Raw genomic sequence first — 14376 nt, forward strand, 5'->3', positions numbered from 1 at the left:
GCTTGACTGGTACAAGATTTACCAGGTCAAAATCCTGCTTGCTCTTTTATTAGGGTGCCCTCAATCAGCTCATTGAATCTGTTTAGTATCAAACAGTTGGTATGTTGTGCACAACAGAGAGATTGGCCGATAACTCTTAGGATCTTCTTGGTCCTTACCAGGCTTAAGAATTGCAGTTATTTTTGCCTGTCTGCAGATTTCAGGAATTCATCCATTTGCCCAACAGCAGTTCATAAACTCCAACAGCCACAATTTAGAGCCGACACCAAGACGTATCATCTGTTCATTTTTAATATGCGGCCTTCCCAGTCTTTAAACTTTTGACTGCTTCTTTCAGTTCTGATATTGTAAATGTATGACCGAGTGTATCATTATTTTCTTTATGGAAAGCATCTAGTCTACTCGCATGCCCTTTCTTCAGTCTGTGTTTCGCTTTACCGTTTTTCAGCTACTGGAAGGCTATTTGGTTTGCTGTACTGCCAACAAAGCCTGGTGTACCTGTAGGTATACCACCTAATTTTTGAGCAGTCTCCACATTCCGACTACTGTGAGTTATGTTAATGCTTTCTACAGTGTGTTACCACTTCTGTCTTCTATTTTCAATCATTGTTGTTATGACTTCTTCTCCGTTGTTCATGGGGAGAATTGGTTGGCGTCATAGAGACCACAATACGTTTCGTATTTCTCTTTTGTCTCTTCGCTGTAGCCTTGAATGTACGATTTTCTACATCTTCTCGTATACTCTGCCGTGCAGAGTAAAAACAAACTCCCTGAAGTTTTCTGGTAGAGGTGTGTATCCGTGACATGCTCTATGGGATTCAAATTGGGAGGTCGAGCATACCATCCCAGATGTGCAATATCTTCAATTTCCAAGAAACCTTCAATCAGCTGATCTCTATGAGGCGTACCTTTATCGTCCATCAATACGAAGTGTAGGCCACAGCACCTCGCAACGACGGCATATGAGGTTCCAAGATCTCGTCACGATACCATACCATACAATGTCATGAAGAGGTGTTCAGGTAGTCCACGTAATCGCTGAGCATACCATTAAAGAACCTCCCTGATTTCAGTCTCTTTTGCACGATATTTGGGTCACGAAATCCTGTTCCACGTTCCCTCCATATGAAAATCCGTCGAGAAACACACTCCACACCATTTTGATACTCACGTGTGAAGATAACATTTGCCCACTGTTCGGCCATTCGGTGGGATGTTGACGACTTCACTCTACACATTTCTTTCTGTGAAGTGTCAGAGGTACATAAATAACGAGCCCCTGACAACAAGTGGCACTCTGGTGAGATCTTCTGTATAACGTTTGCCTAAATACAACACACCCACTGCATCCTGCAAGGTGAGGTGCCAGTTGCCGTGCAGTAGTAAGGCAGTGCCGTGTTGCCCTTTTAACCAAATAACGGTCCTCCCTTTCCCGTATCATACGTGGTCTGCCCTCGTCTTCGAGATACAGTTTCCGTCTCTACAAACAGTCGCCACATCAGATAAACAACAGTGCGATTCACATTAAGCCATCGGGCCACATCAGGTTGTGACTGTCCTCCTCCCATTCTTCCAATAGCCCTCCACTGCGGAGAGCCTGGGATGCGTCTTCTCTGTATTATACTGCGCCATCTGTGACTGTGTCTACAGCGATTGCGAATGTGGAAGTACCCAGCAAACACTACCCCATTGCTAGCTGCGCTGACTTCGTCGTGGGCGTGGTTATCCGTTGACTGGAATGCTAACTTCCGTGTAGAACACGGTTGTGCAGACATCTGTTGACAGTTTGCATGATTACATCGTGAATTGGCCACAGGACGAAAAATCGCAGTTAGAAGCTTTAATTTTGGACACCAGTGTATTGCGGTAACCTTCTTGACTTTTAGGGACTCATCACAGTTCTGCTTCTGCCATAGTGTTTCGTCCTCAGACGTGCGTGTTTGGAGATATTTGTAAGTATTCTCCGTTTGTTGCAGGGATCCTTCTGGAGGAGAGAAGGGCAAGATGCTGATTGCGGCAGCTAAGGAGGGGTCAGTGAGCAATGTGCGAGCGTTGCTGACAGAGGGGGCGGACGTGGAGGCGATGGACGAGAACCAGCACAACGCACTGGTCTGGGCAGCAGCCAGGGGACACGTGGAGGTGGCGAGGCTTCTACTGGAGAAAGGAGCTGATGTCAACGCCAGAGACCGCTGGCGGAACACGCCTCTGCATCATGCTGCATGGAATAACAAGGCGGCTGTGGTGCGGCTGCTGGCGGCATCTTCTGCCGACTGCAACGCCAGGGATAGCAGTGGGGACACACCACTGCACGATGCGGCACGGCGTGGACAAGCAGACGCGGCGACTGCGCTACTGGAGGCAGGGGCCGACAGGGAAGTCAGGAATAACGATGGGGACACGCCGCTGGCGCTAGCCGAGTGGAACAACCACCAGCGGCTCGTAGACATCCTACGATCAAGCTAAATATAGTGCAAACGACTCTGGAGTAAAATAAAAACAGCCTTCTATGCGATCTTTGTTACTTATAAAATAAAGAATACAGAAAAGTTTATCCTCCAGTCTTGGTTTGCACCCTAATTTACGTAGTACATACAACGACGCAAGTACCATAACACCAAGAGTGTTTATGGACTACCATAAGTTCAAAGAGGGACTCTCCTTTTGGTGAAAATTCAAAACAAACCGAATAATTCTCTATTACTAATGAACACCAGTTTTCTACAATATTTTCTTACTGAAAAATAATTTTTAGACGCATGTTTGGTGCTATGTGGAATTTATATAAAACTCTTATGAATTTCCTTATATCTAGATTGCCGACACATAAGCTCTGTACTTAAAATACATCTTCATTTGAGATCTTTCACTGAATTTACTTCTGTACCTAATGTGCTGACAGTCGAGCAACTTCTGTCTGCAGTTAAAAATTGGTGTTATTACCAGTACTTAAGACACATTAGTTCCGATTCCAGACTGAATTTTGTTGTATACTGTCAAGCCGTCGAATACCGGCGGCCTAGGAAACCTCCTTCTCGGATCACTAGACAATACTTCTAGCAAATAGTAATAAAGAGTTTTATTACGAAATGAATCAATGACATTACTTAACTCTGACAATAACACAGAAGTGCTGCAAACAAAGGGCGACATGCAAGAAAGAAATCTCTTCAGTATAAACAATTCCTAAGTCACTGGTCTTGATGTGACTAATCTCTGCTGTAGAAGTGGCCGCGACAAGTTGGGCGTGGCGCTCATGTTCTCTTCCCCTGAAGGCCGCAGCTGTCGCGTTGTGGTCCTAGATAGAGGTCGGTCAGCGTGATATTGGGTGACGTCTTCTTCACAACCCTGTCTGCTCTATCGTTCCCGACTGGGTGCCGGCGCTCGACTTTACGCCATAACATTCCTCCCCCCAAAACGACGGACCTTCGTCGTATAAGGAGCGCGACAACGGGAGGGAAGGCAGGAGTGTGGAGGCAGCGGTGGACTGGAAACTGTGGCTGCAGCGGACGTCAGGCTTCCAGTTGTAGCCCGCCATCTGGTCTGCGCTCAGGTGCAAACGTCCCCCGGAAAACGCACAGAAGGGCAAGCATCCAACTCCTGAGACCCATAACCAGATGGAGAAGCCGCAAGCTGCTGCGGCGTTGGCGGGTCCAGCTCCTTGGGTAGGACGAGAGGAGGAAGCGACGCCTCCGTCTCCACAGGGTCGTCCCGCGGTGTCGTGACGACACCCTTTGACAGCTGTTGTGGCCACAGCGTCCTCGGGATCTGTGAATCTGGACGATGTTTAAAAAAGAATCACACTTGTCCAGTCTACACTTTAGTCCTGCATCAGGTAACACCCAAAGCACGCAAACTTGCAGTGTGTTCTTCAGGTGTACGAACTGCTACAACGATATCGTCTAAATAGTTTGAACAGTTTGGCACTTGAGCAGTCAGCTGTTCCTAATAACATTGGAAAACATCATGTGTGGAAGCACTGCCACTAGGCAAACGCAAATATTTAAACAAGCACAAATGAGTATTCACTATACACACTTTTCGAGTTCTTCATCGAGCGTTATTTGAAGACGCGCATCACACAAATCAATTTTTGAAGAGTAGCGACCAGCGCCTAATCTATCAAAGAGATCCTATGAGCGAGGTAAGGAGTAAGTATGAATCAGTTTGTGGGTTGACCATGCACTTGAAGTCGAAGCAGAGGCGAATGCGACCTGAAAGTTTGGAAGAAAAACCAATGGGAACAATAGCTCCGGTAGGTTGCAATTCTTTATTTCCAGCGGCTATTTCGTCCAGTAATGCAATAGAAACAGTTCTAGCCTGGTAAAATTTCGGTTGACCATAGAAATTCATAGTAGACCAATATGTGGAACAAAACTGTTAGCCTTGCCTAAACGTTCAGAAAAGAGTTAAGGGAATTCTTTTAGCAAAATAGCTACACTGTCTTTAGCATTGAATGCATTGAATGCCAGCACATTTTACTGAATTTGAAAGCCAAACAAATCAAATGAGTCAAGGCCAAATAAGTTCTCACAATCGCATGATTGTAGCACACTGAAAGTTAAAGTTCGCGAATGTGAGCGACACATGACAGGCAAAGTACATTTACTGAGAACAGGAATGTCTTGTCTGTTGTAAGCCATCAGGTACATGCTAGGTGTATACAGTATGAAACGTCCCCTTTTGAACAATTATACAAGACTGTACTTATCCTGACACACAATATTTTTAGCGCAACGCAATCTGACTTTCAATAATCCCTACAAAAGAATGGCCCTGACATACAATATCCTATACCTTTCACAAATCACTTACCTCACAAAAATCTTCGTTACTCGAACTACTGCAATACAGTGAGCGCCACTACTGCCAGCTAAATAAAAAATTCAAACTACTGAAGGCACTAACTACAGATAGACATAGTTAGCAAATGAAAGATTTTGTTAGAGAACAAACAATGTATTTACCTTAATAGTGTTCAAAGGTCATAATATATATAGCAGTTCATGACATCCAGTCTTACAAATGTATTGTCTCTGTCCAGATCATCCGCTCTCAAAAATCTGCCATCTCACTTCCCCACATCCACCACTGCTGGCGGCTCACCTCCAACTGCGCAACGCTACGCGCTGTTAACATCCAGCTGCCCAACACTACAATGGCGAGTATTCCAACAATTCCAACCAGCCACAGACTTCACACAGCACAGCCAGTGATTTTCATACAGAGCGCTACGTGGCGTTACCAATAAGAAAACCTAAACAACCTACTTACAACAGGCGTGGGGAACCTAAAGGTTACGATTCAGCGATGTTACTGAGACACTTGTGTACAACTGAAATTTCACATGTTTTCTACTAATGTGCAAATGAACAATAAGTTTTCCCACAAACTTTTTGTGCCCACTGAAGAAACTGCACTGAAGAAACTGTTCGCTTGCTAGTTATGCTGATGCCTCCAGCAGGCTTTGACTAGACTGCATTGATTACATGGGCCTTGTGACTACAATTTCGTTTGTGTTTGTTCTGTTGCATACATACGGATTGTACACGACCTTTCTTTCCCAAGCATAACACTGTGCTTGTCTAGACAGGCAGTCTTGGCGTGTGTGAGTAGCACCAAGGGCATGACTTAACTCTGTTTACAGCATTTCTTCATTATAAATGAACATGTTACATCGCCAGGATTCAAAAAATCGACAGGCAAGGTAGAGTTCGCGTTATTGTGGCTATCAATTGTCTGATAACTCGCCAGACGTCCTTCGGTGAAGCGCACACAATCGTGTCTTCCTCTATGTCTATCAGGTCGCAATTCTTGCGTGTTGGCGAATTTCTCAGATGGATTTCATGTTTTGCTGTGGTTGCTACTTTCCTGTTTACCGCCCTGTGCTAGTAGTTTGCACAGTTGTTGGTACGGGAGGGCTGCTGATATTTATCCAAATGACCTTCTGGCCGTAGTGCAGCTCTTTTGAACAGTCACATTTCTGCTTTTGCTTCCCAATAAATTCCACATATATGTTCCTAACTTCTACCATATTCGATGGGTGAACTCTGTTTCGAGTATACCTGAGTTCAAATGAAAATTGTGCACAATGATAAAAGCCATTGGGGATGTGCTCTACATCTAGGGTTGGATTCAAGACAGTTGGAGTAATTTCGTCTGGTAAGTGGGACGTGAGGATCGTGGGTGTCTTCTTCCATAGCATCGGTGAGATTTTATCCCCCAGGTTTCCAGCGGAAATAGTCAACATGTCAAACTTTACCTTGAAAATGTTACCAAGAGTTACAAAATGACCCAAAGCTGTGACAAATATTGCTGCTGTTTCACGTTTTACTGGTAAAACCTGTGCCACACAGTTGACTTCAGAGACCATGCACATATCTGCAGAGTCTGGCTTTTGGATGTCGTCGAGTCTTCTCGCGCTATGTTCTCCGATGCTAGCTGGAACGCTGTGAAGGATTTTCCTAGAGTTTGCTGCAGTAGCACGATTGATATCAGACCTGTAGTCAATATCCTAAATTTTCGTATGGGCAACCACATTGAGGTCTCGTCTGTTTTGCAAAAATATTCCACACCCCACTTTCATGATGCATGATTTTATGTTGATTAGCTTCGCACTTGATGCAAGTTCAAATTTGCTGATGACCTCCAATACCTTCTCCCAGTCGCTTTCGCCAGTGATCACAAGACCCACATCACCTGCTATGTAAAGGGTACAGAAAATTATGTGGCAGATGCATTGTCTCAATGCTATTGATGAGGTAGCCAAGGAATGAAATGAAGATGGAACTTTACAAAATAATTACATGAAGGAAGTTTCAGGCAAAAAAGAAAACTGAACAAATTTACAAAAACATGAGGTACCACCAAAATGAGAATTCGACTTCTATGGAAGTAAATTTTGATAACATACAGTATTCCCAGATTAAGAAACATTCCAAAATTCTTAAAAATATCTTTTACATAAGGAATGAGTTCATTACTGACGAATGGAGGGTGTGTTGGTCTAGCCAATTTGATACAGATGCCAGATTATTTTCGCTTAGTGTCGGACCACAGTGAGCCAATGTACCGTCTAGATAACCTGGCTAATGTTATAGTGATTGCCAATAGTGCGAGTAGAAAGGTCACTGAATGTATTAGGTCTTGTGACATCTGCCAGAGAGCTAAGCTGAGCAGTGCTGCAGTTAACATCTCGCTAACAGCAGCTCATCATTATGGCTAATATTCTTCGAGTTTTGCGGCCAGGGGAGGTTAAGAGCGTTATTTATGGACCTTGGGTGCTGTATTTGGTGATACTAACATCATGGCTTGCTTTTTGGACCTGTAAAAATAAAATTCCGACGCCAAGGTCTGCAGCAGAGTGAGGCCAACAGTACTGCTATGACTACACCGCCGCCATGTTAACAGCCGCTGCAAATTATGCCACCAGTGCCACCTGCCTTCGACGAAATTGTTATATATGGCAGTCTGTAAATGGGCCAAGTATTTGTGAAATATGGTTGATTCTAACAATAATCATGGTGCTGCTAAAAGCTCCACCTCACACCCATGATTATCCCAAATTAAAAACCAATTCGGTGTGTCCTAACTTATGACAGAGACGTATTTGGCAGCTGTAAAAGTAGTTGTGATTGCTTTCTAATTTGTGGAGTTATAGTGTTGATAGTTCAGTTTTTTATTTTGAGAAATATTCCATTTCCAGTGCATTTTTACATCTATCTGCTGTCATTTCCTTAAATAATTTGCCTTTCCTGACCAGCTGCCCGAGAATATTAAAGTTCTTAGTTAAAAGATAAGTAATATGGCTTTGAAGTCAAAAAAGATTATTAATTGTTGCATTTATGCACTTTGATCATAATTACGAAGTTTTATCACTGTTCATTTCACGAGAAAGTGTCTGAACTAGATTTTAAAGTTGTGTTGGCATTTGCACAGCCAAATATATTTTGAGTATGTTAAAAGACTGCTTATCAAAGCACATTTGTTATTTAGAGAGCTACGTTTTGATTGTGCTTCACTTAATAAATATTGATGAGAATACTTACCATTTCCCATACATACATGTGAAGTTTTGTTAATAAGCATGGTTCTTCAAACCACAAAAGTTTAAGGGTCCTCATGTTGTAAGCTAATTAGTTAATGAAGCAAAGTAAAGGCTCCTTCACAGCCAATGCAGTTAGATTTGCATTCTGTTCAATTGCTTCAGACTGAGCTTAAAAAATAAATACTTCCTGTGTTAGCTGTTCTAATTCAAGTTGGTTAATGCACAGGCATACAGAGCCTGTACTAAGCAATGATGTTATATATTATGACTTTAAGAACCCTTCATTTAAATCAGAATCATTTAGTACTGCTATTAGTTTCATGTGTGTTGGTGATTGATTCTATGAACTGCTGCATCTAGTTCATTTAAGGTACATGTTGTTGAGAGGCATGTGTTACTGTTTGCTATCTTATTAGCCATTTGTTTGTCTGACTTCCAAGTTATTACTACATTTATCTGCAAGGTTTTGGTTACTGTGTTGCACTGTGAACAGATATAAAGAAAGAATTTGTGTGTGTGTGTGTGTGTGTGTCAAGGAAGGTTGGGTTAGCCTTAGTAACAGCCTTCTGCTTTATTATATTGTTTGATAGAAGAATGCCTAATTAGGCTGGTGACCAATATTAATACATAATGTTACTGCTTGCTTTTGTGCTGGGAGGACGTCTGTTCCTGACCCCACCTGTTTACTGTTGGTTATACTCTACTGGTGTGTTTCTGAAAAGAATCCCAGCCTGATTGTTCTGTTCTCACTAGGTTACCTCACAGCCACAACTTTCTCAAAAATTCCTCACAGATGTTTAACGTTAGCATCGCTCGCCATTTAAGGTCGTCGGTGTTACTGTTACAAGCGCTCCCTGTGGAGGAGCCCTCCTGCATCATTCCGCCACATGTTCTCGATGGTGGACTTGCTGCAAGGCTATACCTTGTATTCTGTGACATTTGCATGACTGCTTCTGTGTCTCAGCGTTTTCGGCTCTTAGGGAGGGAGGCGGAGGTATAGATGGTAAAGACGTTTCTAGCTGGAGTACATCACAACCAGACACACCTTCCGAAATCAGGCATTGAATTGTAAAGTGTACCAAGGAACCGATTTGCAGTCAGATCAAAATTTAGTTATGATGAGGAGTGAAGTGAATTTTAAGAGAATTGTCATGAGGAATCAATGTGTAAATAAATGGATACTGAAGTGCTGAGTAATGGAATGGAAATTTGAATTTCTATGAAGTTCTAGATAATGCGATAATGAATGCCATAGCTGGTAGTTCAGGCATACAGTGGTTGACGTCTCCGAAAATGTCAATAACGAAAGTTTGAGAAATAAATGTAGGTACAAGGAGAGGAACTCTGAAGAAATATTTGTAACAATATAATGAGAAGGAAAGTTGGCAGTCACCATATGGTGGACATGCTGAGTTGTTGATAGGCACAACAAAAAGACTCTCACAATTGAAGCTTTCGTCCATAGGCCTTCATCAACAATAGATACACGCATGCGCGCGCGCACACACACACACACACACACACACACACACACACACACATGGGCAAACGTAATTCACACACATGACTGCAGTCTCAGGCAACTGAAATCGTTTGAAATGTTTGACGAAAAGGAAAAGGACAAGGCAGGAATACAGCATTATGGGTTACTAAGAAATGAAATCAGTAGAAATTTGAGGGACGTAAAAGCAGAATGACTGCACGAAGAATCAGAAGAAATGAACGTAGGAAGCACACATTCGCCACATGAGAAAGTCGGAACAACCTTCAGTGAAACTAAATGCGCAAGTGTCAACAAGAGTTCGAAAGGAATTCCTCTGTTAAACGTGCAGGGGAAAACAGATGGCAGAAAACGGTACGTTAGAGACCTCTATAAGTGGGAGGAACTATCTGAAGACATAAGAAAAAATGAAAGCTTAATTGGAAAACGTGGGGGACTGTCTGTTAGAGTCACATTTTAACACCGCTACAGGAAAGTTGCATACAAACAAGCCAAAATGGTCAGTTAATGTTCCTTCGGAACTTACGTGACCATTGGGAACATGGCAATCAGATGAGTATTCACATTGGTCTTTATAATCCATGAGACATGAGTTATAACAACGGACTTGCAGAAAAGGATAATCCAAACATTCTGGAAGCGCGCAAGGCCAAATTACTGACAAGAATGGTAACAACATACAGGAGAATGGAAGACAAAGCTGAGGACCTGTTTGAGTACGCTAAATTTGGAGCAAAGGATCCAGGGCGGCCGAGCTGACCTTCGACTTGATAGAGGAAGAAATGAATAAGAAAAATCAAGAGATCTTTATTGGATTTGTAAATCTTTAAATGACGACCGACAATGTGAAACAGTGAAAATGTACGAATTTTTTCTTTAAAAATAGATATGAGACAAAGGGAGAAGCAGGTAACATAGTATGTACAATAATCAACAAGAACTGGTACTCTGATGAAAGATGGTGAAAGACAGGGATGCAGGTAGTCTCCACAGATGTTCAGACTGAACACTGAAGGATGGATGGTGGAATTGAAGAATCTTCCAGGAATTTAATTTAAATTGAAAGTGAATAGGACTATGTTGGTAAAATTCACTGGTGATATTTCTTTGTTCACTGGAAGTGAGAATGAGTTGGTGAATGTAATGAACAGTGCAATGAGCACCGAATTAGGATTAATGAACTGAAGAAAGAGGAAAGTATTGGGGAGTGGCAGAAATAACATGGTGGCAAAGTTTACTTCAGAATTAAGAACCACAAAGTAGACGAATTATATTTATTTTAATTCTTCTACCCATGAAGCCATTTCACGCTAAGGGACAAAGCATGGTTGTTGTATGGAGTAAAGTAGCATAGAAAAACAGGAATTTCCTCACAAAACAAAGTTACTAATACCAAAGATGCCTTAATTTGTGGAAGACAAATCTGAATGTACGATTGCAGCACAGTAGTGCATGAAAATGACTCGTGGATTACGGGGAAAACAGGACGGGAATTGGGGAATTCTAAATGCGATGCTATAGGAGGATGTTGAAATTAGGTGAAACTATAAAAGAGGAACTCTGGAACGTCTGTGCTGAATAGGTGAGGACGGTGATATGCGGGAAACTGTGACAAGTACAAGCATCTGGGTAATAGGTTACATGTAAAGGCATCAGGGAATAACTGCCATGGTGCTAGAGGTAGCTGGAGAGTGTAGGAGTGTAGGAGACTGTTGGGCAAGACAGAGACAGGAATGTGTACCACAAATGATTGTGGACTTTGACGTAACAGCCAGTCCCAGTAACCACACATATGCAAAGCAAAAGCTCTGCCCGCTGTAGATGATGTTTCTGTCAGTTTGAGCAACAGGTTTAGAGGGCCATGAGCACCAAAATTACAGAGGGGCGATCAAGGTGGTCCACACACTGACAAGTTGAGGCTCTGCTGACGTTTGCTTCTGTTTGGTGCTTGGCGAGTATATTTCTTTTTACTAGCAGAAATGTCATGGCAAATTATTGGGTTATTTCTCCTCTCTCAATCCTGCCAAGCACCCGAAATGGTCTCCTAAATGTATGTTTGCCTGACCCCTACTAGACCATTCCAATACATCTCTTGTGATGCAGCGTGTTTCACATTCAGTGCACTCATACTCTCTCCCTGCGACTAGATTTTCTGTGTACGGCATTGTCTGAATTATTGTTGGCATCGGTTTGCTGATTTTAATCAGATTAATCACTGAACTGTTGACAATAAATCACTATTTCCCCTACCAACCTGTTCTTAATTAACCCCTCTCTCATGATACTACGACCTGATCCTGTGGATACCACCCTATTATTCATCTGACTGTATGTTCTGATTTTATTTCCACTTCACTTTGATGAACCTAACTAAATTTAGACTGAGAATTTACACTTTAATGGGGGAACTCACCCCATGTGAGAGACAGCAACAAGTGACTGGCGGGATGCACCGGCATTGGTGGTGGCGGTGGGCCTACACACACAAACACAAACACACACACAAACCCAGAACACAAGCTGACAACAAGAGTAGCTGTCCAGATAGTGCAAACGACTTGCCAGTGACAATCACATCAAGTTGTACCATGCGAGTGGTTTGTGCCTATTTGTATGTAGCCCACAGAACGTAACTGTCTTGCAATTCGTCTGCTCCCTTTTCTATATTGTCTTTTACTATATATAATAAACGTCCTAGGATTGGGTGGATACGAATCCATGATGTCTGGCACCCGAAACCAAACAGTATGGAGCAAACAATGTGCTTCAGGTACAGGCATTTGTATGAGTGTCTATCTTTATAACTGTTATAATAGTAACAGATAGTAAAATGGTAAGGACAAGTGATATTTCGAAACTTCGAAAAGTATCATATTAACACATCGAGCGACTAAGAAAATTTCTTATTCAACAACAAGTTTTGAAATGTATATGATCTCTGGGACATCATATTCAGGAAAAATCTCAAGACATTTGGCCTAACATGTGCTGTCATTACTGAATTGTCCACTGTGGGATTTGCTCATCAGTACAATGAAAATGGTACGCAGAGCAGCACCTCCATGAGGTAAATGAACTACTGGATGAAGCCATAGGAGGAGGAATGAAAGTCGATTTGGGAAACATTAGTCATTATACCCAGAGAATAACAGAGGAATAACAAAGCTATGGAAGACTAGCATAAAAACCAAGCAGAATGGTTACATAACATTCCTTTGGAACTTATACGATGCTTGCAGAAGGTTGCAATGAAACGACTGTTCAACTTCATCTGTACCATCTCTGACATTAGAGATAAACCAGCAGCCTTCCCAAAAAATATCATCTGTACACTTGAGATACGAGGAAGGACCGGTAAATGCAAAAGCTTTTGCACAATGAGCTAAACAGCGAATGAATTAGAATTTCTGGCAAGATTAATATGTAGAAGAACGGGAGGAAAAACTGAGGATCACTTAGAGAACGAAAAGATTGTATTTAACAAAGGTAAAGGCTTCAGAAAGGTAGATCTGATCTTGCATTTGATAAGGGAAGCAAGGCGTAAGGAATATCAATGGAACCTTCATTGGATTAGCCCACCTTCAAAAAGATTGACAATGTAAAATAATGTGGCACGTGAAATTCTAAAAATACAAATTTTATAGAAGACAGGAAGATTATATACGTAACTGAATGTACAATAACCAACACAGAACAGTAAAAAATTTAAAAAAGTAATACGACTAAAAAGTGGCAATACAGGGATTCAGTTAGTCTCCCCAGTTATTCAAACTTAACATCAAGGAATCGTTTGTGGAACTGAATAAACTTCACAGGAATTAAATTAAAACTGAGGGAGAAGGTATTGCATTAATAAAATTCACTGGTGATATTACCATGTTCACCAAAAGTGAAGAAGTATTACCAGAGCTGTTGAATGCAGTGAACAGTTGGATGAGCACAGAATTGTGATTTAAACAAAGAAAGATGAAAGTATTGCAGAGCAGTGGAACAGCTCAGTGACAAACTTATTAAAATTAGAGACCACAACGTAAAGGAATTTAAATGATTCTGCTATCTGGGAAGCAAATTTACACAAAAAGACAAAGCCAGGTTGTTACAAGAAGTAAAGTAACACAGGAAAACATCTTTTTAGGAAAAATTGGGGCTTCTGGTACCAAAGATAGGCCTCGATCTGGTGACGAAATATGTGAGAATGTACATTCGGAGCACAGTATTGTATGAAAGTTAATCATGGGTTATGGGAGATACAGGAAGAGAACTGGAGCATTCATAATGGGGATGTTGAGAATAAGGTGAACTGAATAAAGGAACTGCAGAAGTTCTCTGCAGGATCTATGATACTGGTAGTACATGGAAAACTGTGAAAAGAAGGGGCTGCATAATAGGATACATGTGTAGACATTAGGAAATAAATGCCATGAAAGCAGTAGAGAGTAAAACCTGTAGAGGGAGACAATGATTGGATTATATCCAACAAATAACTGAAAACTTTGGATGCAAATACTGCTCTGGGGTAAAGAGGCTGCCCCTGCACCCCTCTTCCCAGCAATAAATGATGTGATCTCAGCACTCTAAATGTGTTGACAGAGAGAAATGTGATCTACTGTAGGCTGAGTTTCTGTTAATCATGCCTGTTGTTACTTTTTTCACCATTGTTTTAGGGCACAAAACAGCTAACGTCACAACCGCCCATTCTGTGGCTCAGTGAAGGGTAAAAACAGGAATATAAATCAGCAGCAATGGGAGCAAAACTGGAGGAGGGGCACTGAAAACGGAAAGATATCTCAGAAAAGTGCTACTGAAGTGGGATTGTTTTCCCAGAAACGAG

General features: G+C 41.9%; 2 protein-coding genes across 3 annotated transcripts in view; one reads left to right on the forward strand and one right to left on the reverse strand.

Moving 5' to 3' along the window:
• LOC126442770 (ankyrin-3-like) overlaps positions 1-2516 on the forward strand; it is a 115173-nt gene extending 112657 nt beyond the window's left edge. For both annotated transcript variants that reach the window (XM_050090799.1, XM_050090800.1), the window contains exon 5: positions 1977-2516. In XM_050090799.1, coding sequence (XP_049946756.1) covers positions 1977-2463 — 487 coding nt within the window. In that variant the 3' untranslated portion in view covers positions 2464-2516. The remainder of the gene's footprint in view (positions 1-1976) is intronic.
• Positions 2517-3664: 1148 nt separating this feature from the next.
• LOC126442767 (uncharacterized) overlaps positions 3665-14376 on the reverse strand; it is a 79782-nt gene continuing 69070 nt past the window's right edge. Inside the window, exon 4 of the mRNA XM_050090797.1 lies at positions 3665-3773. Coding sequence (XP_049946754.1) covers position 3773 — 1 coding nt within the window. The 3' untranslated portion in view covers positions 3665-3772. The remainder of the gene's footprint in view (positions 3774-14376) is intronic.

The sequence above is a fragment of the Schistocerca serialis genome, unplaced genomic scaffold (genome assembly GCF_023864345.2).
Source record: "Schistocerca serialis cubense isolate TAMUIC-IGC-003099 unplaced genomic scaffold, iqSchSeri2.2 HiC_scaffold_1406, whole genome shotgun sequence".
Taxonomy (NCBI): domain Eukaryota; kingdom Metazoa; phylum Arthropoda; class Insecta; order Orthoptera; family Acrididae; genus Schistocerca; species Schistocerca serialis.